This window comes from Rhincodon typus, chromosome 22, assembly GCF_021869965.1.
Source record: "Rhincodon typus isolate 14 chromosome 22, sRhiTyp1.1, whole genome shotgun sequence".
In the NCBI taxonomy this organism is placed as follows: domain Eukaryota; kingdom Metazoa; phylum Chordata; class Chondrichthyes; order Orectolobiformes; family Rhincodontidae; genus Rhincodon; species Rhincodon typus.
In genome coordinates, this window is record NC_063353.1 from 17,056,681 (window position 1) to 17,083,972 (window position 27,292).

A 27,292-nucleotide genomic window follows, 5' to 3' on the forward strand; every position below is an offset into this window, starting at 1 on the left:
ATAGGCAAAGCTGCATATCAAATTATTCTATTCCCCGTGTTATTTGTAGACTGAACTACTTAACTATTCTCGAGATATGCTAAATGATCTTCCTATGTATGACAGAAGGTGAAGTTGTGAAAGATGTATATGATCAGCGCTCACATTGTGTTGTGCCTTCGGGCAGAAAGCGTAATAACAATGATGCGTTATTTACGTACACACTACAGATAAACACAGCTGGGATATTTGCATAGCTTCGCTTAAAACAGGAAATATACAAAGAAGTAATAATAAAACAAACAAACAAATAAGAAGAAAAGCTAACGGCAAGGTTCAAATCTCTCATCTGCTGTCGTCAGGTGAAGCGTTTTCCCTGCTCTTAGTATTGCAAAGCTGCAAATTTGTCTTTTACCCTCTCCCCCGTTTCTGTCTTATAGATCAGTAATTGCAATTAAGCACCTCTCAGTTTCCGAAGTAAACGGTTCATCTGACTTACCTTGCCCCTAATGCACTGGTGCAAACATGCAGAATTTCTCAGTCCTCTCGCAGACAGCAGAGATCTGCAGTCGAATCCTAGCCTTCTGAGCACCTTGCCCCCTCTAATGCGTCACACCACGCCAAAGGAAAATCAGATTTGCATTTTCTTTTATTCTGACAAAAAGGTTCATGACATAAATACCGCTGTTCTAACTAAGGGTCAACAGTGAGCCAGCCCTGCACTGGTTTTACTGCCATAACAAGTCTATCAATTCTCTATCAGTACAGAATTTTCCGAATGCATCGCTTGCCTTTATTTGCAGTCACGTTCTTATAGATATTCTGCCATATATAGAGACAAGCCTCTGATTCATATGACCAGAAACCTTTGCTCGCAGCGATTGTGAGGAGAACAAATGTGCACATTTGTAGACTTTATTTTTCTGGTTTCTTAGTGCCTTAAAAGCTTGATTGGTTGAATGGAACAAGACATGTCAATTTCCTATCCCCAGTTTTTAAAACAAAAAAAAAAGCCTCTCAGTAACTGCAAGACGTGCTACGAATAGCCTAGAACAAGGACCATCAATCCAAGAACCTAACTTCCCACAAATACCCCTTAAATGGTGGACAATTCAAATGCTTCCACAACCAACGTGGAGAGGATTTAACACCGATTGCTGCACGGTTGAGATAGCTCGCCTCCTACAGCCAATGAAGACACTCGAAATGATTGCATTAGTTTAACAGAGGCATGCAAGAATTCCCAATGACCCTTTCATTACATAAAACGGGAGAGAGAAGCAGTACGCCAAAGAACAGAAATGCACTATTTTGTTTAAAATAAGACACAGGGACGTTGGAACGCTGATATTTTCATTTCGCTAGGATCTGAGCCTTTTTATTCTGTGCAGAGAGCAATTCTGAAAGAATGCTGTAAATTTGGAAGGAATTTGCTAATGAAAGTCTGTTCTTTGCTGTGCTACAATTACCATAGCAACTTCCAGCTGTCATAGCAACCATTTACAGATTCTCCATTTTAAAATGTCTAGAAAAATGACACCTAATAATTGCTGTCAATGCTAAAAATACAATTGATCTTAACTAGATAATAGGTCTTTTTTCAAAACACGTGATAGTGAGCCGCATCTTTAGTTAACTATATACTTATAATGTGTCAAATAGAACGATAATACTTGATGCCAATCCAACATCACATATAAACATAGGAAATGAGTTAGCAGTGACAGAAATTAAAGGTATTTTTGACAGGATCACCAGATAACAATTCGTTTCTGGAAATGGAAAGAAATTGTAGGGTTGTTAATAATTAAAAATAAGGTTAAATTATAATATTCTCAGCAGTATCATGACAGTTCACTTATTCTGCATTGTATCCAATTTTCTAAAATTGGAACTTTATTAAAAAAAAATCACAGAAAAAGATGCGCAGGTTAGATGGAGTGGCCATGGGAAATGCAGGGTTACAGGATGGGGGAGTGGTCTGGGTGGCATGCTCTTTGCAGGCTCAGGGTGGACTTGATGGGCCGAATGGCCTGCTTCAATACTGTAGGGATTCTATGATTCTATAAAAAGGTGTTCTGTCTGACTAAGCTGTGATGTGACACATTGCCTACAGTGCAGTGATTAACTATCTATAGTAATTTATATGACTTAACTACCTTGTAACTTCTCCAGAACTGAACAAACAGCTTTGTTACAAGTTTTACTGGCCATCTGAGCTGTGCAAAATTTATTAACAGCAATTCTGAATACTTCCCAGTGTTTTATGGCTTTCTGGAATAAAAGGGACCTTAGGTAAAAAAAATTCCAATTTTTCCTTTTACCATCCTTTTAATATTTTTATGCCTATAAAAGGATTGGAGAATGCAAATGTAATAGTTCTATTCAGAAAAAGGTGTTTTAAGCCTAGCAACTACAGGCCAGTCAGTTTCACTTTGGTGGTGTGGAAATTTCTAGAAACAATAGTTTGGGACAAAATTAATAGTCACATGCAGGTTTGTCAACAAAAGTGAGCATGGATTTTTTTTGAGGGTGATGTATACTTAAATAACTTGCTAGAACGTTTTGAAGAGAAACAGTTGATAAGGGCAGTGCTGTGATGTGGCATTCAGTGAATTCCTCATTTGGAGAGGCAATGCAGACCCAAAAGAGGGCCAAATGGCCTCCTGCACTGTAACAATTATGATTTTTGAGGTGAGAACTGCAAGGAACCAAACAACAATTCACAGTACACAGTGAAATATTAATCTAATTCAGCCAAATTAAAAGATTGTACACATGGGCGGGGCCTTGATTCCCAATCAGGATCAGTAACCTCTCACTCTACTTAACCCAGGTTGCGAATCCACCTCAACCCTTTATTGATGCCACAACATTCTTTAAAAGTCCTGATCTCTTAACTGGGCTGGAGGTGAGGTGCCACTGGGAGCTGTTAGATGGCAGGAACTGACTACAGAGTGACCACAAACTAGGCTTGCTTTGCCGAATAGAGCAGGCAGGAGTTCAGAAGGTTGGCCGCTCATGGTGCAAGCGTATGACCAAACAGCCAATGAGACAGTACTAAACCAATCCTGTGAGTGATTGTTTCATCCTAGCAGAAACATGCTCGCAGTCTTTCCCAACATTGCTCCCAAAACTAGTACTCTAATATGCACCAAACTGTTCATTTGCCCAATCTACAATTTGAAAATTACTTTTGAGCCCTCCCCATCTACTATGTAAATACTTAAAAGGTCATTAATTGCAAGTGAACCACCCCCTTGCTGTCCAGACACTGCTCTCATGTCTACATCACCCAAAACAATACATTAGTTACAATACTCATGTCATCCAAGGGGTTCATGCCTTAAATTGGACCATTTTGCATGTACTGCTACCTCTACACACAGAAGTCCAATCTTACTCCTGCAATCTTTTACAAATGAGAGACCAATTCTAGAAAAGCTACAACATGATCTTTATTTCATAGGAGCTGGAATAATTCACTTGTTCTGTGACTTTCATTAGGTATTTTATATTTAGTGCCTTTCTCCTTGTATATCTAGCTGCAAACTACTCAATTTTTAAAAAACTGTTATTTACATATGACATAGGCTTTCAAAGTGCAACATTTGTTGAATTCTTCACTGATTCAAGTTCCACTTGTTACAGAGGTGTGTAATAACATCTCTGAACAGGTGGATGAGAAAAGTCTACAATGTAGAGTCCCCCTTAAAATAAAATGAAAGATATTTATAATTAAATCCATGATATTCCTTGGAATTTCTGATTTCTTTATGAATCATCCTATGACATTTTTCATTCTGCCCTTATGTTGTACAACAAACATATGATTTTATTACTCACCATCTATTTACTCATGCCAATTCAGCACATGTGTGAGTATCACATACATTAAGAAAGCAAAATGGACAAAACACAAAAACCTCTTCCAATGGCCCAAGGCCAATGCCAGTTTTTATTCTGAGAAAATGGAACAGCCCATATACTCGACTAATGATTTTATATGATCTGACAGATAAAAACAGCGTGTAAGAAAGAAACGTGTGTAAATTCAGCTTAAATTGTCTGAATACAAACTTAATGCAATTTCCAGTGGAAAGTGAGTGTAAAATCTTGCACACATCATAATTTCATTTCTTTCCTCCTTACACTGATCACAAATACCATCCTTTCACAACCAAATGACTCCATTATTTCACATCACTGAGCCACTCAATTGTACTTGCTACTAGTTGCTCAGTTACTTGGGCAACTGCACCACCAAGTGCTCAAATCAGTTAATAGCATGTTAATGCGACATATTGTTCTCACAAAGTGAATATACAGCATATTCGGCCACGCATTTGATAAACAACATAAATTAATTTGTAGTTGAGGAAGCCTAATACTTAAACTTCGAAACCATTACTGAGGCCAAGATGTTCATGTGAGGAGAAACAGCTTAAAGAAACAGCCAAAGTAATTTGGAAAAGATGATATTTGTTTTGATGTATAATGTTTGGTTGGTTTTGACAAACCACAAAACAGAAGTCTCCTTTGAAGAGCAAGTTGATTCATATTGTCCAATATGCTTGAAGGTGATATAACACACAGGGGGAAACATTTATTCACTTCAGTTGGCACTCTGCAGATTTTGATACCCTGGGGACAAGTAGTAGCTCACAAAATGGTCTTCAATGATATCAAAGAAGGATGCTGTGTGGGCCACACAGTTAGCAGCCTGCAGCACTACCTACCCCCGTGGAATCAACAAATGCCTGAGCAAACATATTTCTTTTCAACATTGTTTACACATATCTAATTAATTTACAGACTGAACACCTTTTACATCATGCACATGGGGCATACTATTCCCTGCAAAATACCGCAAAATAAATCAACAGTAATGAAAATCATATGGCTCCATAATGGGGTCAACAGGCATTGGATCACCCAAGCACTGAAGATGAAAGTTACCCCCGAGAATGATCAGTTCTACTTTACTTACCATTTACTTTGAGGCAGGCACATTTTGATTTCAAAGAATTCTACTCAATAATGCATAAATTAAATAAATGATGTTGAATAATGGATGTAAGATTGAGCACTGCATGAACTGAAATGACAGCGAAGGCATAGTACCAGAATTTCCAGAACTAAACTGTTTTGCTTTCTATGATTGAGCATTAGAAAAAACACCAAGTTGCAAATCTAAATTTTTAATCAAGACATTGGTTGGAATTTTGTGCAAAATGGTCTTGGCCAATGGGTGGAGAGCTGACAAAGTCTCTGAAACACCTCTTTGTGAGAAGGCCCGTCACCTTTAGTGCCAGTCACCTCACAGACCAGTGATGGGCCTTTACCCATATCGAGGGCCCCAGGGTAGGGAAGACCAGCTCTCTGAGAACTGCCAACAAATCAGAGGCCAGTAGTGCCACTGGGAAGGTGGTAACACAGGGACAGGTGAACAGTTGCAGAAGGGAAGGGTTGAATGGGGCGTGGGGTTGGGGGGAGGGGGTGCGAGAGATCTTTGGTGTTAAGGGCAAGGAATGGCTTTCAGTCAAAAACCTCCTTTTCCTAATGCCAGGTCCCTCAATCAAGAACTGAGTATCTTTGAACTAGAGACCCTAGCCCCTGCCCCAGGTGCTCGTAGGATTAGCAAGTCATACTTCCTGTATGGCAAGCACTCACCCTCCACCCATTGCCTGGTGAATACCAGTGGCAGTTAGATGACGTCCTGAAATGAGCCCCCTATTGATCATTTGAGGGCTGCTAATGGGGCAGGATGCTGTCTATGCACTTAATCGTGTGGAGATAGAGGGTTGAAAGCATGAAAACTTATAAATCAACATCCTGGTCATACAGGAGTTCCATTTTCAGGTATACACAAAGAGTCAGACTAGTTTGAGTCATTTCCAAGTGTTTTTTCTTTCTGGGAAGGTAATGCAGTTTCTATCTGTCATCCTCTAGCCCAAAGAAATGGCCCTGAGCCACCAAACACCCCACAACATTGTGGATTGGCCGATAACAACTTGATCGTTTTCATTAGATCACAAGAGCAAATGTAAATCATTGGACTAAGTTAACCTTTTCATCCAAAAATAAACCTAGCTTCAATGTCACAGCATTCAACTATCTTCAAGTTGCCTCCAAAATATCCATTTTCACTGCCTTATCAGAAAATCATTCCAAGAGTATTAATCAGTCTCTATGAAGGAATATCCAGGCAACAGTGTCAAAATCCACCTTTCACCGTATAAACTTATGTTCCCTTGCCCTATTTCCATGGCATTTCTTGAAGTAGCACTTGCACTGCCTCTTCCAGATCACTTAGCTGAATACCTCATCCACCACACTAAAGTCCTGTGTCGTTTGTCTCCTTTGCAGTTTCCTCCACATTTCTCATAACTCAATCCATGTGGGACACCAGAGAAGTGATAAACACGGAAGGTTCCAGGGATCATCACTGTGGCTTGGTTCTCTTTGTGTCACCTCCAGGGATGTAATGTTTCTCCTGTCTCTCAGTAAATCCTTCTGAATTTATCATCAGCACTGTTTGCTTATCATGTTATTACAAAACATCCAAGCACATACATTTGGAATGCACATTTTAGAACAGTGAACGTTTACTTCAAGTATCTCTGCAAAAACATTCTGCAGTTGTCTTGGTACCATTCTGGCTGACATTGATCCACCTTAACCAGTCCTCATGATCCCAGGCTGATCTAAACTGCAACAACATCTGCCTGATCCTGGAAATCATCCACCATTCACAGAGGGCTAGTCTGTCAGGCACCACCATTTCCCTGGATCAGGATAGCCATTTGACAGGGGCGGAGCCCAACTGTTTATTCAATACCCTGCGGGCATGTGTGTTTGGAACACATTTTGTTGCGCAATTCAGATTTCTGTAAACTGCTACATGGTGTCTGATTAAAATGACTCAATCTTTGACACCCCTTCTCTTAATTTCAGGAAAGAAGTAGGTTAGGATTAGTCTGTAGACCCACAATGCCATTAGGAGGGAGTACAGGAACTCAGAGTATTCTGTATTCTTGCCACTTCAATCCCCCCTCTGCCAAGAGGTGCTCGACATGGAGGAGCGTTGATTTGTCAGCTGAGGGAAGACTGCATGTGGTAATCAGCAGGAGGTTTCCTTACCCATGTTTAACCTGAAGCCATGAGACTTCACGGGATCCAAAGTCAATGTTGAGGATCCCCAGGGCAACTCCCTCCCAACTGTATATCACCGTGCTGCCACCTCTGCTGGGTCTGTGCTGCCGGTGGGACAGGACATATCCAGAGAAGGTGATGGTGGTGCCTGGCACATTGTCTGTAAGGGATGATTCTGTGAGTATTATACTGTCAGGCTGTTTATTGACTGGTTTGTAATTCTCACAATTTTGGCACAAGCTCCAGACATCAGAAAGGAGGAAATTGCAGGGTCAACAGGGCTAAGTTTGTCGCTGTCATTTCCAGTGCCTAGGCTGATGCCTGGTCCATCCAGTTTCACTCCTTTTTCTTTCAGACTTGTTAGCAGTTTGATACAACTGAATGGCTTGCTCAGCCACTTTCGGTAAGGAAAGCAAACCGGATAGTGTTTTGAAATGGCTGATGAAATTGCATGATTATCATCAGATTTTTAATTCCGGATTTTGTTTTTCAATTTAAAGTTCATCATCTGCCATGGTGGGATTCGAACCCAGGCAATACCTGCATCTAAAAAAAGCAAGGTTTTAAGTCATATCATGGATCCTCTCGTTGCCAGTAGGCTTTGAGGTTCCAAAGAACACATCTCACATTTACACTGTGTGGGAGGCTGCAGCTCTTATGTGGTAATGATGAGGAGCTTCTTCTCAACTTCTGGTTTCACTTCAATCTCAAACTTCAATATCAATCTTTGCTCATCCCTGGTGTAGAGGGCTGGGGGACGGGGACAAGGGTAATTGTAAGGACTTATTCTTGGATCTGCTGCTGTGTTTGCTGAGATGGCCATCTCTAGATCCTGATTGTGGCCCCTGGTTACAGTTGCTACCCCTGCATCTCTGTTGCCATTTTGTGACAATGTTGCATCTGGCTACCATAGAGAAGTAGCCCAAAATCCACAAGTGTATCTAAAGCACTCTGAGATGGATTGGCATCACAGGGCTGGAGAGTATTGAGGACAGCAGCAACAATATTATTACTTAAAGTATAAATTTCCTGTTTTATGATTTAATTGTACAGGCAACACAGCACCCGGGTTTAATTTTGGAAAAAAGGAATGTGAGACACCAAACTAATTCTAAATGATTTTCATGTTGTTGTAAAATTATAAATAGTAAACTAAGAGGAACTAAACAATTCAATTTAGGGTCGAGTTTTGTGGAAGCAATTCTGTAGTAAAATTTTTGATCATTACTGGATGATCTCAAAAACAAATAATTACTTTTTGTAAAATGTACTATACATCAAAAATAGTTTTCTTTATATTTCTAAATGAAAAGGGAGCAAGAAACATGCCAGTGACTTAAAAGCAATGAAAATACAAAAAAAACCCTATTTCTCACATATGCTAACAATATTAAGTCCTAATATCTGAACTTAAGTTGTCCGTGATAAGATCAAATTAATAATTCCTCAGTCAAAACTTCTGCCAGTTCCAGAAAATAAACTGTCCTAAATAATGTGACAATTTTGGCCAATGAATGAAGACAAATGTGTAACTCTAAAATTTGATGAATTCATCTAATTCAAGCATAATGGCGGCCCTGACCGACACAGCGTTGAGTTAAGGTGCATTCAAGATAAGTGCTTTATAAAGACTTACTTTGCTGTCTCATTTCTCCTTCCTCAGTAACTCACAAGGTTATGATATAGCAATCATTCAGAATTTAAAGCACTTCAGCACCAACAGTTTTTTTTCAAGGCATCACACAAATCAAGAACTTACATTAATGAGTTCGATTTCCCAAAGCTTTTTCACGAGGTCCATTGATGTGTAACCATTTGCCAGAAAGGTCTTGATATAGTCGTTCAGCTCTAAAGAATCTAACCAGTCTGCAACAGATGTTGGACTGTTTGTATCATAACCAATAACTTTAACCTGCAATAAAGAAGAAAAATACATACGTATAAGATGCTTAAAAGTATATAAGGAGATTTTGTTATTTCATGTAACATTTTCATGATGGGATCCTGTCCTGAGTACAAGTTGTCATGTTTGATAGATTCCAAACGATTAGGAATAAAAGCAGCATGTAAAGATTATTATTGCTCGGTGGACCCCTACAAACTCCCTATATCCTAATAATGTGATTTATGAAAACTTATCCAGACATGACATCTAATAATGCGGCCATTATAGCATCACAGAATGTACCATAATTCCCATTAAACACTGGGAAAGAACTAATCACATACAAATATTTTGAAGGGAATGGAGTCAATAGATTTAAAAATTTGCTGGTGCTCGACATGCCTGTAGGAATGGATTTAGAACACTTCCATCTACAACCTGTTGGGCATAATTCAGCCAGTATTTACCTGAGGAAATGAGTAGCATCAGAATTAGAATCTACAGGGTAGTGAGCAAACGCACACAAACCTTAGTAAATCATAATGACAAATCAACAGATCATGCAACCTATTCTTGGGATGAGACAGCCTATATTCTCTAGAGTTTTGAGGAGTTGAAATGTATAAAATTCTTAGACGTCTTAACAGGCACTGAGAGGCCTTTTTACAATAGTTAGAGGAACTAGAATCAGTGTTGGCCATTTAGGACAGGGATGGAGAGACAAACTTGATTCTTCAGAATATATCACACCCAGGCCATTCAGTATTCTCTAAGTTTCAATTAGCTTCTCCCTCATCCTTCTAAACTCCATCGAGCATAGACCCAGAGTCCTCAAATGTTCCTCATATGTTAAGCTTTTCATTCCTGGGACCATTCTCGTGAACCTCCTCTGAACCCGCTCCAGGGCCAGTACATCCTTCCTGAGATATGGGGCCCAAAACTGTGCACAATACTCCAAATGTAGCCTGACCAGAGCCTTATGGAGCCTCAGAAGTACATCCCTGATTTTGTATTCAAGTCCTCTCAAAATAAATGCCAAACTTACATCTGCCTTCCTAACTACTGACTCAACCTGCAAGTTTACCCTGAGAGAATCCTGGACTAGAACTCCCAAGTCTCTTTGCACTTCAGACTTCTGAATTTTCTCCCCATTTAGAAAATAGTCCATGCTTTTATTCTTCTTACCAAAGTGCATGACCTCACACTTTCCCACGTTGTACTCCATCTGCCACTTCTTTGACCACTCTCCTAACCTGTCCAAATCCTTCTGCAGCCTCCCCACCTCCTCAATACTACCTATCTTTGTATCATTTGCAAACTTAGCCAGAATGCCCTCGGTTCCTTCGTTTAGATCATTAATGTATAAAGTGAAAAGTTGTGGTCCCAGCACTGACCCTTGCGGAACACCACTTGTCACCGGCTGCCATCCTGAGAAAGACCCTCTTATCCCCACTCTCTGCTTTCTGCCAGACAGACAATCTACTATCCATGCTAGCACCTTGCCTCTAACACCATGGGCCCTTATCTTACTCAGCAGCCTCCTGTGCGGCACCTTGTCAAAGGCCTTCTTGAGGTCCAGGTAGATAACATCTATTGGCTCTCCTTGGTCTACCCTGTTCATTATTTCCTCAAAGAATTATAACAGATTTGTCAGGTATGACCTCCCCTGGATGAAGCCGTGGTGACTTTGGCCTAGTTTACCATGCACTTCCAAGTAATCAGAAATCTCAACCTTCACAATGGACTCTAAAATCTTATCAACATCCGAGGTTAGGCTAATTGGCCTGTAATTTTCAGTCTTCTGCCTTACTCCCTTTTTAAACAGGGGTGTCAAGTTAGCGATTTTCCAATCCTCTGGACCCTATCTGACTCTAGCGATTCCTGAACAATCACCGCTAACACCTCCAATATCTCTTCAGCTATTTCCTTTAGAGGTCTGGAGTGTAGTCCATCTGGTCCAGGTGATTTATCCACCATCAGGCCATTCAGTTTTTCTCGCACCTTATTCTTGGTGATGGCCACCAACCTCAGCTCTGACCCCTGACTCTCTTGAATTTTTGGGATATTATTTGTGTCTTCCACTGTGAAGACTGATGCAAAGTAATTACTCAGTTCCTCAGCCATTCCTTGTTCCCCACTATCTCTCCACTGTCATTTTCTAGTGGTCCAATGCCCACTTTTGCCTCTCTTTTGCCCTTTATATATCTAAAGAAACTCTTACAGTCTTCATTTATATTACTGGCTAGCTTACCCTCATATTTAATCTTCTCCCTCCTTATTTTGGTCTCTGTTGGTCTTTGTAAACCTCCCAATCCTCTGGTTTCCCACTGCCCTTCGCCACATTACATGCTTTCTTTTTTGCTTTTATGCTATCCCTGACCTCCCTAGTCAGCCATAGTTGCCTCATCATTCCTGTACCATGCTTCTTTTTCGTTTAGTTTTGCTCATACATTGTGAAGCAAAAAGGAACCATCACCAATTTGCTAAACTGTCGACTAAAAGCCAACGCAACTATGTCTTAAAGAAACAATTCAGTGAGTTTCTAAAAAGTAAAAATAGGTGGAAACGATTTTTGAAATTAATTGTTTTCTTCAACTGTAAATCGCACAATATGATAACTAGAAAGAAAAATGTATTGTTGATTTGAATTAGCAAGTTGCTTAAATATGCTTTTGGGTATTTGGCCACAAAGACCTATATGAAAGATATCAGCTGATGATAAGTTCATGTTAAACTCAGAATTAACTGTCAATTCTGTTTTATTAAACAATATATCTAACCTCATTGGAACAGGTAGAGAATCATCTGTTAATTACTGTCCTTTGCACAAATATTATTATAACAAGTAAACTGATTGCCCATTTTGAATTTGTTTTGAGGAACATATTAATCTTTAAATTACCAGAGGAGTATTGAAAATGATGGTTAACATAGGTTAACAAATTTCAAGCTATTTTTAACTTTACAAACATTGTATAATATAAACATTCAACATACAAAATTCTCACAGGACTTAACAGGGCAGATTCATGAAGGAAGTTTTCCCTGGCTGCAGGAGAGCTCTTAGGGGACACCATCACAGAATTAGGGGCAGATCCTAAAGAATTAGAATGAGGAGGAATTTCTTCACTTTGAGATGCCAATCTATCTAAATGCATTTGTCCTCTATAACGAGGGTACACTATCATTTAGTATCATCTGTCAAGATGTATATATTTCTAATTTAATGATAGGAACAAAGCGTGGAAAACTTTGGGTGTTTCTGCCCCCGAAAATGACCATTTCTATCATAGAAACAAGTGCATTTTTAAGCATGGTCAAACCACCATTTATTAAATAAGAGTTGACAGTATAATTGAAACAGACTAAAACTATGGAGAAAGAATACGGAGTGAGATGGCATGAGTCACTCTCTCTTGCTGAGAGCCAGCACAGCCAAGACAGGTTTAATAGTCTCCTTCAGCACAGTAACTATTTTGTAATTCCATGATTGTATAAAAAGGTTAGCACTTAGACTGTAGGAGGTGTGGAAATATCATTCTTTTGAGTCAGAATTGGCATTATTAAATTGGGAGTCAATACTAAATTTCTTTTCGAACCTTCATTTCCTCGTCATAATTTAATACACTTCACCATTAGTCACCAAGTTTAAAACTTATTTCCAGTCAACCTATTTGATCTAACTCATCATAACACAGTTGTAATTAGTTTACCTTCAGTCTATTTAGGTAAACTGATCATGTTATCACTCCTACGTTGCTGAAGATATACAGAACAAATTCTTACCAGTGCCCTATAATCACTGCGGCTAGGAGCCAACTTAGGAATGGTAAAGAAGTTCCTATCATTAAATTAGAAATATATACATCTTGACAGATGATACTAAATGATAGTGTACCCTCGTTATAGAGGACAAATGCATTTAGATAGATTGGCATCTCAAATTGAACTGAATCTTTGTAAATAGCTGACTCAAATCAAACTGATATTTATATAGGTTTATATACTTTATCAACAGCACATTTAGAGTAACAAATTGTCAATTATACTGAGATGAAGCTAAAAAAAGGCATATAATGATTAATGTCTAAATAAGTCACGTCTAATTCAAATTCCCCAAAATGGTCACTGGATAACTTAGCACTACGCTTGATTAATTTCTCCATGTGCTTGTCATGGAGTTGGTACAATGAACACTGTCATTTTTCAGTAAATGAAGGTCAGCGAAATTTCTGTTATTCAAATTTTAATGACAACCTACAAGTTTTACTCATGTGTTTTTTGCCTGGACAAGATCACAGAGATGGAAGGTTCCACACAAGCTGTGTAATAGATATGAGAGCATCAAACTCAACATCATCCAATACAAATTAGTCCTCCACATGATTGCACATAACTACAGGAGGCGTTCTCTTTTTTGGCATCATACTGCAACTCACCCGAGGAAGGCCACGAACAGCTTGTAAAATTCGCTGTCTATGTGAAGAATTAAGGATGCCAATCTCCAACAAATCCTGGTCTTCCACAACATTGCTTCCCTTGAAAGGAAGACAAGTAGAAAGAGAAAAATTATGTCATTCCCACAGTCAAAATGTGATTATAATGATCTGATAAACATCTTCATTGTACGTACAGCAGCAGTAGTTTACAATAAGCAGCGGGTGAACAGTGACTATCAAATGGTTACCCTGTGCCATGAAATTTCTCTGTGCTTGCTGAAGTTTCTTTGAAGTTGACTTGCTTAGACATCAATAGAGTTTGGGATATAAAAAAAGACCTATTGTAAGCAAAATAAAGAGAGCAGAAGTAGCAAGCCAGCTTTCCACAGACCGTATTGATTCCATACCAGGAAAGAAGACACTTTCTTTACTCTGCAAGTCAGCTCTTCCAGGCTTACAACTGTGGTCAATAGTACCCAGCATGGCACAAGCATCTAGTAGTTTAGCTGTTGTGCTATTCTGTTTACACATGTTTCTTTTATTAAGATGCGCTCTCTGCTTTGAAGGGGCCTTGAACCATATTTTGTTTGCAAAAATTAAATGCTAGCATTTGCCTAATTATTGAAAAGAAAGATCATGCTAGAGACACATCATTTAATTCCATGTTGTCATTTCAACAGATAGTCACAGCTTGGATCACAACAATTTCCATTTTTCACCAAGTATTTACAAGACAGTGCTACATAATCCAAGGATGCTGATTTTCTGCACCAATATTGAATTTTAAAATGCTCAGATTATTAAGAGAAGAACATCAGGAAGACAAGTGTGATTGGTATTTTAACGGTCAAATAGTAAAAGACAGACTTGCGTTGAAATATCAACTTTCACAGTTTCAGGATAAAATACTTTTCAAGTGTATTTACTGTTGTAAGAAACTTGGCACTCAAGTTTCACTTATCAAGACTCTCGCTAACAGCAATGGAATAAAGACCAGAGAATCTGTATTTTTTAATGATGTTGGCTGAGGTATAATATGGACCTGGACAGGGGTGATTCCTTGATCTTCCTTGAAATAGAGCCATGGGAAATTTTGCATCCACCTGAGAGAGCAGACAGTCCTTTAATCTAATGTCTCATCTGAACATTGGTATTTCTAACAATGCAGCACTTCCTCAGCAAAGTGCTACAGCATCACATTCTGTCGTTGTACTCAAGTCCAGGAGTTGAAATTGAACTTAGGAGAAAATGTGCTACCAAATTAGACACAGCCAACATAGTCTTTTTATAAAAAGAAACTCTGGATTTTGGCATTTCTGTGAAGACCAGCATTTGTTGCCCATCAACCAATTGGTTTGCTAGGCTACTTCAAAGACAATTTAGGTGGTCAAGCACATTGCTGAGGGTCTGGAGTTACACGTAGGTCAGACCAGGTAAGGGTAACAGATTTCCCTCCCTAACGGAAATTAGTTAATGAAATGGGTTTTTACAACAATTGATGATAGTAATGGTGACCTCGACAACTGAGACTACCTTCATATTTCAGATTTATCTATTGAATTTAAATTCCACCAGTTGCTACAATGGCATTTGAACCCATGTATTTAGAACTTCTGGATTACTAGTCCATTGACATTATCAATACACTACCATCTTCTGTCGCTGTTCACTTACTGTTTAACACTGGACAAAGTGTGGCAATTGAAGCAAAAAACAGATTATTGGTTACAACAATCACATTATGCCATGTATACATATGAGCATGTAGATTAGGAGGAGTAAGCCATTCAGTCCCTTGAGGGCCTGCTCTGCCATTTAATAAGAAGGTAGCTGATCTGATTGTGTCCTCAACTCTACTTTCTTGTCTACACCATATAATCTTCGACTCCCTCATTAATGAAGAATCTGTGTAACTCTGGAGTAAAAATATTCAATGGCCCAACCTCCAGTGCCCTCTGGGGAAAAGAATTCCACAGGCTACCGACTCTCAGAACAAAAGATTCTCATCTCCTTCTTACATGGGAAGCCCCTTTACAGTTTGTCGTCACTCAATGTTGCTCTGCTAAACATCGGTTCACTTTAACTTCATTAATATAACGGCAACATATCATCCGTTTCATGTTGCCAGTTTCAGATGTCCTCTTCTGTGGATTGTATTCTTACATCACCTCTCATGCTCTAGCCCTCAATCCATCTTATACAAACCCTCTTCCCAACCCCGATTACTGCCCTGGATCCCATAGTTACCACTGTCCAACCTTTCCTGTGCCCTAGGCCTCAGCTCTTTTGCTGCCTTGTGTTTCTTCTCTCCAGAGCCTCACTCACCTACTTTGCTCGCCCCCCAACCCCAATACCAGGCCTTTCCTCCCATCCCATGTACTTTGTATCTGAAGGCTTTTCTCCAGGCTGCTGGCTCTTCTCCTGAACTCACATTGATGCCCTGAGCTCCATGCAGTATCAGGCATTGGAAAGGTCACCAGACCCAAAACATTAACTCTGCTTTCTCTTCACAGATGCTGCCAGACTTGCTGAGCTTTTCCAGCAATTTGTGTTTTTGTTTCTGATTTACAGCATCCACAGTTCTTTCTGTTCGAGACTTCTGCTGATACCTGCACTGACCATCATCTGCCACTAGATGGGGCCTGGTTAATCTAAAAATACACTTATGCATGGTACTGTATTTTGCTAGTAATTTCAGTAAAGAATGCACAGTACTGCACATGGATGGTATTGCATTCCAACTTGTACATTGTCTTTTCCGGTTGAGAAATGTCAAAAGGAACCTAACTCTGGCTTTTAACATGGACTTCTATGGGAAACTCCGATTCACTTAAAGTCCTAATTTTCAGAATTAACCATAACTTTTAAGTGATGGTTTATTCTACTTTTAAAATACATCCCCTTGTCCTTCTCAGGTGGTAGAGGTTACAGGTATGGAGATACGCAGAGCAAGTAACATCATTTGGCACTCCAGAATTCACTGAGAAGCATACTGAAACTTTGTTCTAAAGTATCTTGCTGTTTGTCACTGAGATAGTAAATGAGGACTTTGTGTTTTTGTTCAGGTGAGTATACAGGATCCCTGGCACTATTTGGACAATATTAGGGGAGATTTCCTGGTTTGTGGCCAACATTTGTCCCTTAACAAATACTGACTAGCCTTTTAGTCTCAATAACTATTTGTGGGATCTACAGGTGTACAAATTGTATTTCCTTATGAAATACTCATGCGTACCTATCATAATAACTAACTGGTCCTGAAATGTATTGGTGAAAGTCACATTAGAAATTGAATTTCTTTCTTTCTGCTGTTGCCCTATTGGAAGATATACATCGACATAGCACGTGATGCTATTGCCACTTTCTATACTTTTCACTGTTCTATTCCTGTGCTTGATTCCTTTATATTTTCATCTCCTATTGAATGATCAGGTGCAATAAGTTAGATATCATTAGGCACAAATATTATTGAAATCTTTGGAGCAATGCAGCACAGGAATTCAGATTAGTATTTTGTTATGCTTCATGATATTTCAATCTATATAATTTATTTTGCAAAGTGCTTTGTTCTGCCTAACGCCTTTGCTAATTGTTATCTTTTCAAATAGTCAGGCAATAAGTTGTTACTAGCTAGATGTTTCCAAATCTGGACATGATTGAATAAACCTATTATACGAAGGGTTTGAATGAAACAATATTTCCAAAAGAAAATATTTAGGTATAATAGATGAAATTAGAGCCTACATGCTGAAGCTGTGATCGACCAAGCAAAAACAGACAGATGAGAATGACACAAGTTGGACATAATTAAAATAGTTGATGGGCAGCCATTCAATCGATACCACAAATATTGATTTCAGACATCAGTCTTACTTCCAAGAAACCACAATGTGTGATTTGATCTATCCAAACCTATGCTGATATTTACACTTGCTTAATGCTAACACTCCATATAATTGCTCCACCATTGGTGGCCATGCCTTCAGTTGCCTAGAACCCAAGTTCTGGAATTTGCTGCATTTTTACTGTTGTACATCACTTTGCCCCTTTAAGACATTCTTAGCTTCTGGCTATCTGTCCAGGATTTCCTTATGGGCTTCAGTGACATACGTTTGTTGTATAGTGACCTGAGGAAGCACCTTGGGACATTTCATTATGCTAAAGGTGCTATAAAACACATGTTGTTGTTCTTAATAGCACTAATTGGAAGATACCTTGATATTAACCATTTTCATCATTCTTACAATGGTATATGTCCCACCTTCAAATAAAGACGAGTTTATTGGTTACAATTACAGCTGCGATTCACTCTTTAGTTCAAAAGCTCTTCCTGAAAGTGGTTTCTGTCAACTGTCATTACCCCTTTGAAGACAAGCTCATATTGTAAAAGTCTTGTTCATGGAACCTCAATGGGAGAAAAACACACACAAGTGACATCCTCTCTATTCACAGTCAGTCACACTGTATTAAGTTTCTCTGTTACTTAAATGGACTTTACAATTAGTACTTATTAAGTAAGTGAACAATACAGAGCCCATTTTGCAATCTCATCTCAAACTAACATTAATATGTCTGGTTAATGTTATTTTAGATGTTCTAGGAGGATTCTAATGGTGTGGTGGTAGTGTCAAGTCCCACCTGCCCCAGACATGTATCAAAATACATCTGAACAGGTTGATTAAAAATAGTTATTTTAGTTTTCCACCAATCCAGCAGTAACCACCAGATCCCATTAAAAGAAATGAATGTATCCCATCTGCCAAAGATATTTCATGGTATCTCTTTGCCCTCCCAAATTCCTTTGTAAGAAATTCCCTACACTCTAAGGGCTTCCCTGTTTTTAATGCATTGTGCCTGCCATATGCTTCCTTCCTTATCTTTACAAAACTTTTGACAACCCGTGTTATCCAGGGTTTGACAGATATGCTGTCCTTGCCCTGCACTCTTAAAGGAGTACGTTGTCCCTGACTTCTCACTGTACTACTTTTAAAAGACTTTTCGAAATGTAAACTTACCTGTAAGGACCTGAACCTAGTCTACATTCACCAGATACTAATAATATCGAAACTGGTCTTCGCTTAATTTAGACACTAAATTTCTTGCACTATCCTTACCCCTTTCCACAATGGCTTTGAAATTTACAGAGTTACGGTCACTATCCCCAAAATGCTCATCCACTGAAATTTCAACCACTTGACCAGCTTCATTCCCCAGGATTAGGTCAAGCACTGGGCCATGCCAAGTAGAACTATCGACATACTGGCACAAAAAGCTCTCCTGGATGCTGTTTATAAGCTCCACCTGTCCAATCCCAGTTAATGTTAGCAAAGTTGAAGTCCCATCCAACTTTAACCCTGTTTCTCACACAGCGTTCTGTGATTTGCTTACATATCTGCTCCTCTATCTCCATCTGACTGTTGGATGGCCTGTAGTATCATACAGTGGCACAGTGTCTCAGTGGTTAGCACTGCTGCCTTACAGCTCCGCGGATCCAGCTTCAATTCCACCCTTGGGTGACAGTCTGTGTGGAGTTTGCACATTCTCCTGGTGTCTGCGAGGGTTTCTTCCGAGTGCTCCAGTTTCCTCCCACAGTCCAAAGACATGCAGGTTAGTTGGATTAGCCAGGCGAAATTACCCCATAGTGTCCATGGATGTGCAGGTTAGGTGGGTTACCCATGGGGAATGCAAGGTTATAGGTACAGGGTAAGCGGGGGAGTCAGTCTGGATGGCATGCTCTTCAGAGAGTTGGTGTGGGCTGGTTAGGCCGAATGGCTGTAGGGATTCTATGATCAGCAAGGTAATCACCTCGTTTTTATTTCTAAGCTCTACCCAAACGGCCTTATTTGAAGAGTCTTCTACAACATCCTCCCTCATTATTGCAGTGATGGTTTCCTTTCTCAATAATGCAATGCTCCCACCTCTTTTACTTCCACTCCCTGTCCTGCTCGAAACTTCTATACACTGGAATATTGAGTTGCCAGTCCTGTTGTTTCTTCGACCATGCCTCAGCGATTGCAACAAGATGATGGCCGGATAGGCATTTCTGTAGCGTATCCTGGAGTTTTGTATCAGAAACATCCAGAAATCATGATGCAGCTGACCACAAGGTAATTTTCTGGGAAATGGAACATTCTGATTGGCAATCGCTGTGCGGCTAGCACCCTCCAAGAAAGTCAGAGATCTCGGAAGGTTCCGACTCACTTAAGCTTATTTATCCAGGGAAGTTAGAGGATTACAACCTAACTCCTTGGTATCCATGAAACTGAACCCCTGATTCACCATTGACCACCCCCAACTGCCCTGCCCCCAACCCCTTTCAGATCCTGACACTCCCAGACCCTGGGATAGTGGGACCGTCGTATAAATTAGAATTAGGTTTTATTGTTACGTGTACCCAAGTACAGATGTATATGAGCACAGTGAAAAGTGTACAATGTCATCATTCCCAGTGCCATCTTAGGAACAAAGATACCTAGGTACAAAATCTTAGGTACAAAGTAGAAAAATAAAGAAATAAAGTTAAAAGCTCAACAGTCTTTCTCAGTGCTTAGCCATTCTGGGCTTGATCTCCTCCACTTTGGCCCGCTCTCCTGAAGACCTCACACTGCCTGCTCTTGCTGCCACTGCAGATGCCATTGACCTCTCTCTCCATTGCGTTGGGATCGCTCTTCCTACAGTGAGCTTGATTGCCAACCGCCAAACTCCCAATCCAGGCCCCCAGCTCCTGCCACACCCTGGTCCTCTCACTGACCGCCAAACTCCCGATCCAGGCCCCCAGCTCCTGCCACACCCTGGTCCTCTCGCTGACTGCCAAACTCCCGATCCAGGCCCCCAGCTCCTGCAACACCCTGGTCCTGTCGCTGACTGCTAAACTCCCGATCCAGGCCCCCAGCTCCTGCCACATCCTGGTCCTCTCGCTGACTGCCAAACTCCCGATCCAGGTCCCCAGCTCCTGCCACATCCTGGTCCTCTCGCTGACCACCAAACTCCCGATCCAGGCCCCCAGCTCCTGCCACACCCTGGTCCACAAACAGCTGCGATGTCTCCACTGCCTCAACGACTGAGTTCTCTCCAGAAGGTAAATTCGATCTCTCCCACGCTCGATGCAAGGAACTTGTCTCGTCACCTCGTTTGGCTCACTATCCCCGCAGACAGTAAGTAGATTAAAGTAAGAAAACAGTGAAAGAGGGGGAAAAAACAGCAAAGCGAACGGAGCAGAAGAACTCCAGGCAGGAGCCCTCACGCTGCACTGCTATTCCACCACCATCTTGGAGTCAAGGAATCTCAGTTAGAGATTGAGGAGACACGGCCTGTATTCTTTGGAATCTAAACGAATAAGATGTGATCTCATTAAAATTGTTAAAGAAATAGATAGATTAAATGCAGAAAGGATGTTTTCCCGGTGTGTGATCTAGAATCAGCGGATGGAGTCTCAGAATAAAACACGAGCTATTTGGGGCTAAGATAAGGAGGAAGTTCTTCACTCAGAGGGTAATGAGTCTTTGGAATCCTTACTCCAGAGGGCTGTGGAAGCTCAGTCATTATATAAGTTCAAGACAGACATTGATAGATTTCTAGTATCTAACAACATGAAGGGAAATGGGTATAGCGCAGGAACACGTCACTGAGGAAGTTGACCAGCCGTGTTCTAGAATGGCGCAACAGGCTTCGGGGCTGAATGGCCTATTCCTATTGCTATATTCCTATGACAGCCCCATCTGAAACAAAGATGCAAGTTAATATGCATCAGTGCAAAAATTAGATGGGACGGAAGGAAGGATAGTATGGGCTATGTTCTAAACGCAAATGTGGTTTTCATATTGCATCAGGTTAAAAGATTTTGGAGTTTCAATGATCAGAGCTCAGAAACCACGGATTTTCCACTTAAATATGAGCAAATAAAATGTTGTGATGTATGACAAGGGGTATATATTATAAGCAAAGTGAGAGGATCCTATAAGAAGGGTGCTGGAGAAACTCAGCAGGTCTGTCAGCATCTGTGGAAAGTGAGACAAAGTTAACACTTCAAGTCCAATGTGACCCTTCTCTGGAACTGAGTGAATTCTATAATTGTATTTTGGCCTTAGTGAGGCCAATTCTGGAGTATTTTATGGTATTGTTGATGCCCTATTTAATTAAAGGTTATTAAGTTATTGTCACTGGTCAAAATGAGGCAGACTAGATTGGTTCCAGAACTGAGACTATAGAGCTATTCGAAAACGTTCGCAAGCTTGAGATTTTTGTCCGTGTAAGACTGAAGGATGATTTTATGGATGCAATTAAGATTGAGGGGCTTAGCAAAAACAGATTCAGGCAAGTTTTTCTGTGTTCCAGCCAGAATTATTCATCAGAGTTTTTTGAAATAAAGATGGCAAAAGAAAATAGTAAATTCAAGAATTTACTCAGTTGAATGGTGATATACCTATGGAATGGGTGACCAGCTTTACAAATATGATTCATGATTATTAGTTTTAAATATATCACAAGAACATTTATTTGGGAAATTGGTTTAAGCCTGTTGCATTAAATCATGAAAGTTGTTCTACTCAAGTACAAAAACTGAAATAACAAACTTTGGGACTGTTTCCAGGAGTTGGGGATTGAAATGTGAAACAAATCAAGAGTTTGCTAACCGGAAGTTACCACCATGTTTATTGAGAACTCAATCAAATATTCTTAATGCCCATGCTGTGCCGTAAATACCAACTGAAAGTAGTTTGCTCAGCCAATGCTGCGATTAAATCTATAATTGAGTTGACAGTGTCTCCTCCAAGGGGGCTATTTTACAGCTGCATAGCTGAACATGCTGATGATTCCCAGCAAACTTAATTTTTCTTTTTAATCAAAAGGCTGTTGTGGCAATAACCATTTGTAGTTTAATGAAGATTCATTAAATGTTCGAAACTTTTATCATAACCTAGCTTAGGTCATTCAAAAATACGCTAAAAGTGCAGACAGATCACTTCCAGTCCAAACGCTGCCTGAGAATAAAGATGTGAGAATGCATGCATCTTGGTGCAAGTTATCTGAATTGGCCTCAACCTTATAAGTACGTTTCTCATCACACTGCACTGCAGCTCAAAATCAGGTTCCTGTATTAGTCAGGGGAGATGAGGAAAGATGGTGGTGGCATGTGTGTGGATAGATAGATTGAGTGCCCTCTTTCATTCACCTAGCACGACAGGGATAAGGAGATTCAGTGACCTTTTTATTCACTCAGGGTGCAGAAAAGGAGACAAAATAGCATGATTCACTCAGGACACAGGAGGAAGGGAGATGGAATAATCTAATTTATTGGACAAAACAAATAAGGCAATAATTAACTTATCACTTGAATAGAAATTTCCCGGCAACAATGCCACACTGGCCTCAGGAAGGAAACCATTTTCAAACGTCCTAGATTCCTGATAGATCCAAACATAAAACAAAATTAGGATTTTATCTTCTTCAATTCGATTTATTTCTGAATTTCTTAACATGAACACTGCTGCAGGATTTTATTATTGTTAAGACAGTGAAAGAGTTTCCGTCTGAAATATTTGTAGTGCCCATTGACTTGGCATGTTCCAAGTGCAATCTTTAATCGTTGTTGGTGCATTCACCAGATGGTGATGTTAGTAATTCATCCTTCCCCTTCTGTCATGTGCGAGCTCATGTACTACAAAGTCACAATTTTTTTTGATGGGGGCACAAGAGGGAAAATCAAAATTTTAGTGTAATCAAGAGATTATGAGAGCCAAAAACAAAAGTCTAATGGATAATTATTGGCACTCTGACAAATTGCTCAACAGATTTCCATTAATTTCCCCATGATTACAGAACACTTCCCTATGTTTGTAATCATGTCAAAATTACAAGTACCACTACAGTTAATGACGTCTTAAAAGACGAACAAATACATTTCTTGTTTGTATGATTTCTTGGACAGAAAATTCTTGCATTGAAATCTCTATGATTCTTCAAAGCCAGTGCCTCTCTGATGAAAAATTCATATTCAAGATGAGCTGAAATCAAGTAACGTTGATTTCTAAAACAAAATCAATTTTAGGATAAGTGTGGTACTGTCAAAGTTAGTATTTAATGTCCACCTTAGTTGCCTTGAAAGGATGGTGGTGAAATTGATTCGTGCATTGTTCAGTTAGTGTGCTGGCAATATTCCAATTTTTCTAGTGTTTGATGCAATGATGCTGAAGGAATGACAATATAAATGGTGTGGCAATTGGAGATGATGGTACTTCAAGGCATTTACTACTCGTATAGCCTTGGAAGATGTGGGCTTGGAAGATGTTGGCAAAGTAGCCTTGTTAGGGGATTCAAAGGACAGTACTCATTGCAGTTACAGTGCATTAGAGGTGGAGGGAATGGATAATAAAAGTGGTACATAAGACGGCAACCTAGTTTTTTGCTCTGTCCTGGAAAGTGTCAAGCATGTGTGTTGTTACAGTTGCACCAACTGAATGCAAGTGGACCATATTTCATCACAATTCTTGCAGGTGGTGAAGAGGCACTGGGGAGTTGGGAGGTGAGCCACTCACCTCAGAACACCTAACCTCTGACCTGCTCTTGTACCTGTGACATTGACATGGCTCATGCAGGTGAGTTTCTGGTAAGTGGCATCCCTAGAGTGAAGAAGGTTATGCTAATGCCATGGAACATAAGGAATCTGCTCTTATTGGAAGTGCTGATAGCTCTTACCAGACCAAGACTGAATGTTGTCCAGGGCCTATTCCATGCAAGAATGGGCTGATTCATTATTTCAAGAATTGTACATGGAAACTCTGTACTGTTGTCAGTGAAGGACCCGATTTTGGACTAAGGTGGAGGGAACATGTCACAATCGAAAACAGTTGGGTTTGGGGTTTGACTTGAGGATCTCCCCCTTTTTCCAGGCATCAAATGCAGAAGGACATGTATACTCTCTTAAAAAGGTTTTATTCACTAAAATACACAACACAAACATGCACCTCCAAACTTTTAAATAGGAGTATAAATGAACCTCAGTTAATGCTCAATATCCAAATGCAAATAATATATAATTAACACTGCTGCAATATGATTGGATGCAGAGGAGTGGTTCCAACAATCATAACCAGTTACAATTATGCTTGAGTTCCTGTTAAGATCATTAATTTCAGTCTTACTAGGGATCATTGATGTCAAACTAGATTGAATGCTACCATGTCTTGTCTGGAATTCAGCTCTTTTACCTATGTTTGAACCCAGGCTATAATTAGGTCTGTAGCTAATTAGTTCTGTCAAACACAAACTGAACAAGTTTAAGTGCTACTTGGTAAGACTGGCAGTGACAGCTTCCATCACTTTGATGATTGAAAATAGGCTGAGTGGATGGTAATTGGTTGAATTGATTGTGCTTTGCAGCAGGACAACACATCTGGGCTATTTTCCAGATTTTTGGTTAAAGCCTCATGCTGTAGCAATACTGGAATAGCTTGTCACATGGCATAGCTACTCCTAGAGAACAGGTCTAACAAAGTGTTGACAGAGAGTGCAGCTTTTCCATGTCCAGTGCATGGAGCACTGAGATCCAGTGTATGAACAGCAAGAGGAGGTTAAGAAGGATAATATACTTAGCATGGAGATGGTCATGAATACTTCAGTCTTGCCTTTTGAATTTTAGACAGTTGCTTGAGGTGCAGCAACTGTGGTTACAGACAAACAACCAAATGAGCTGTGACATCACCTGTCTGTGGAATGTATGTACAAGGTGATGGCTTTTTGTGTACAAAGTTCATACCAGGTATTTTTTTTAAAAAAGAAATAACTCTTACTAACTTATGCCTGTCATCTTGTGCCAACTTAAATACTGTGCTTTCTAGGAAATAAACGTTATCCACATACATTGTGGTTTGCTTTAGGTTTAACAGAGCGGTCGGGATTATTGACGATATTGATGAAATCTTTTAATTCTGCTTCTGTGTTAAACCAAATTCCCCAACCGTCAACACAAACATAGAAGATAATATTACCACTGTCACTCCATCACCTAATAAAGGAGTTGGTGAGAATGGAAAACTAAAATGAAGCTTTATAAATCTAAAAGTGGCCTTCAAAAAAAATCTCAAGAAGAGTCCTTGAATAAAAAGTTTACGGTGACTCTTGGGCTCCACCTCTATTAGGTTCTTAAATGTCAATTATCATTCACAGCTTCAAGCAAGACTTCAGAATATTGCCTTAATGCCTTCACATAGGATCATTTCACCTTGTTGACAGCACACTGTTTCTGCTGCATGTATAATCCTTTGTTGTAGCTTCATCAAGTTGGCATTTTATTCAGGTGTGCCTACGTTCCTCATTCTGTCAAGTTCTGATCTTTGACTTGGGGGTGATGGAGGATTGAAGGTTATGGTCATTCATAAGATTGACGACTTTTCTAGAATACAGTTTTGCTGACCTAGACTACGTCATGGATGCCTAGCATTGGACTGTTAAGTCTGTTCCTAATCTATCTCACTTAGCATGGTTGTCATATCACATGTTGGAAGATGTCATCAGTGTAAAGGTGGAATTTTGTGTGATCCCTTCCCTTGATGCTGTCAAGGATAGATGCATCTGTGATGGGCACATTGGTACAGACTATATCAAATAAGGTTATTCCCTCTTGTAGGTTGTAAATTATCCATGTAGTGACCTCTCACACTATTCCATGATATTAAATGAATTCTCAGCAAGAACATAGGATTAATTAGAATTTTAACCCCATTTCCTGATAAAAGTGACTTGCTGACCATCCCCAAATCTATAAAGAACCGTAGTTAAAGTAACAGAAAACAATGATCAAAAATAAAGAGTGAACTTGAAATAAGCTAGCAACATTTTGCTTCACTGCGACTCATTTTGTCTTGCTACAAAGAGGGGAAAAAAGGGATTTTTATAAAAGCAATGTTGCTCACTACCACAATTTCTGACATGATGCTTGCACTATGCACTTTGTAGCAAAGTTTACTTTGTAATGTCACATTTTCATATTTTTCTTTAGAGGCGAAAAGGATTTTGTTTTATTAATCGGAAAATTAGACTCGTTGTAATTTACAATTCCTTTTTGTAGCTAACCATCATTGGAAACGGAAATATATACCAAAAGTAGAATTAGCAATAAAAATTACAAATGTAATTCCAGAGAAAAAGTAAAACAAACATATCGATCAAAAGGAGGAGAAAAGTAACAAGGTACCAAACACTTTTGTATTTGGAACTAAAATGAGGTGATTTATTTCGTAGTTAGGTGGTTGAGTGCGTCAGAAAAATTTCTGCATTATTGCAGCACGGTTGAATACTACTGCACATATTTGTTTCCATTCTACATTTTCTAATATTACCACCAGTCTGGCACACTCTTTGAATGGTACATTAATGAATTGGCTGCCATGTTGGTAACACTCTCACCTCTGAATCAACAAGACACAAGTCCTACTGTGGGACCACTGCACAAAAATTAAGGCTGATATTCCATCGTTGCACTCCACAGCATCATTGGAGCTACATTCTCTCCAATTTTGTGTAGCTGTGTGGACTTCAGAGGTTCATGTATGGCAGCGGCTTCTGGAACTGTAAACCAATGCATCTGCATGCCAATCAGTTTCAGTGGACCCTCCGAACAATGCAAAGAAGTGCTGCAATTGTCACCAGTGTCATCTGTTATATGGGATACTAACATAGGAACAGAGAAAATAGATGCAGGAGCAGGCCATTTGGCCATTTCAGCCTGCACCACCATGCAGTATGATCGTGGCTGATCATGCAATTTCAGTATCCCATTCCCACTTTCTCTCCATAACCCTTGATCCCTTTAGCTGAAAGAGCCATGTCCAGCTCC

At 39.7% G+C, this 27,292-nt stretch overlaps 1 protein-coding gene across 11 annotated transcripts in view; it reads right to left on the minus strand.

Annotated features, from left to right (window-relative positions):
- Positions 1-27,292, minus strand: part of anks1b (ankyrin repeat and sterile alpha motif domain containing 1B) — a 737,478-nt gene that overhangs the window by 52,955 nt on the left and 657,231 nt on the right. For 10 of the 11 annotated variants that reach the window (XR_007264449.1, XM_048610130.1, XM_048610129.1 and 7 more), the window contains 2 exons: positions 13,459-13,557; positions 8,894-9,046 (listed from right to left, as the gene is read on the minus strand). Coding sequence is in view for 9 of the 11 variants with exons in the window: in XM_048610130.1 (XP_048466087.1) it covers positions 8,894-9,046; positions 13,459-13,557 (252 nt within the window). In the remaining 2 variants the exon portion in view is untranslated. Of the gene's footprint in view, positions 1-478; positions 729-8,893; positions 9,047-13,458; positions 13,558-27,292 lie in introns of those variants that run through there. The other variant, XM_048610137.1, reaches the window with a different exon arrangement.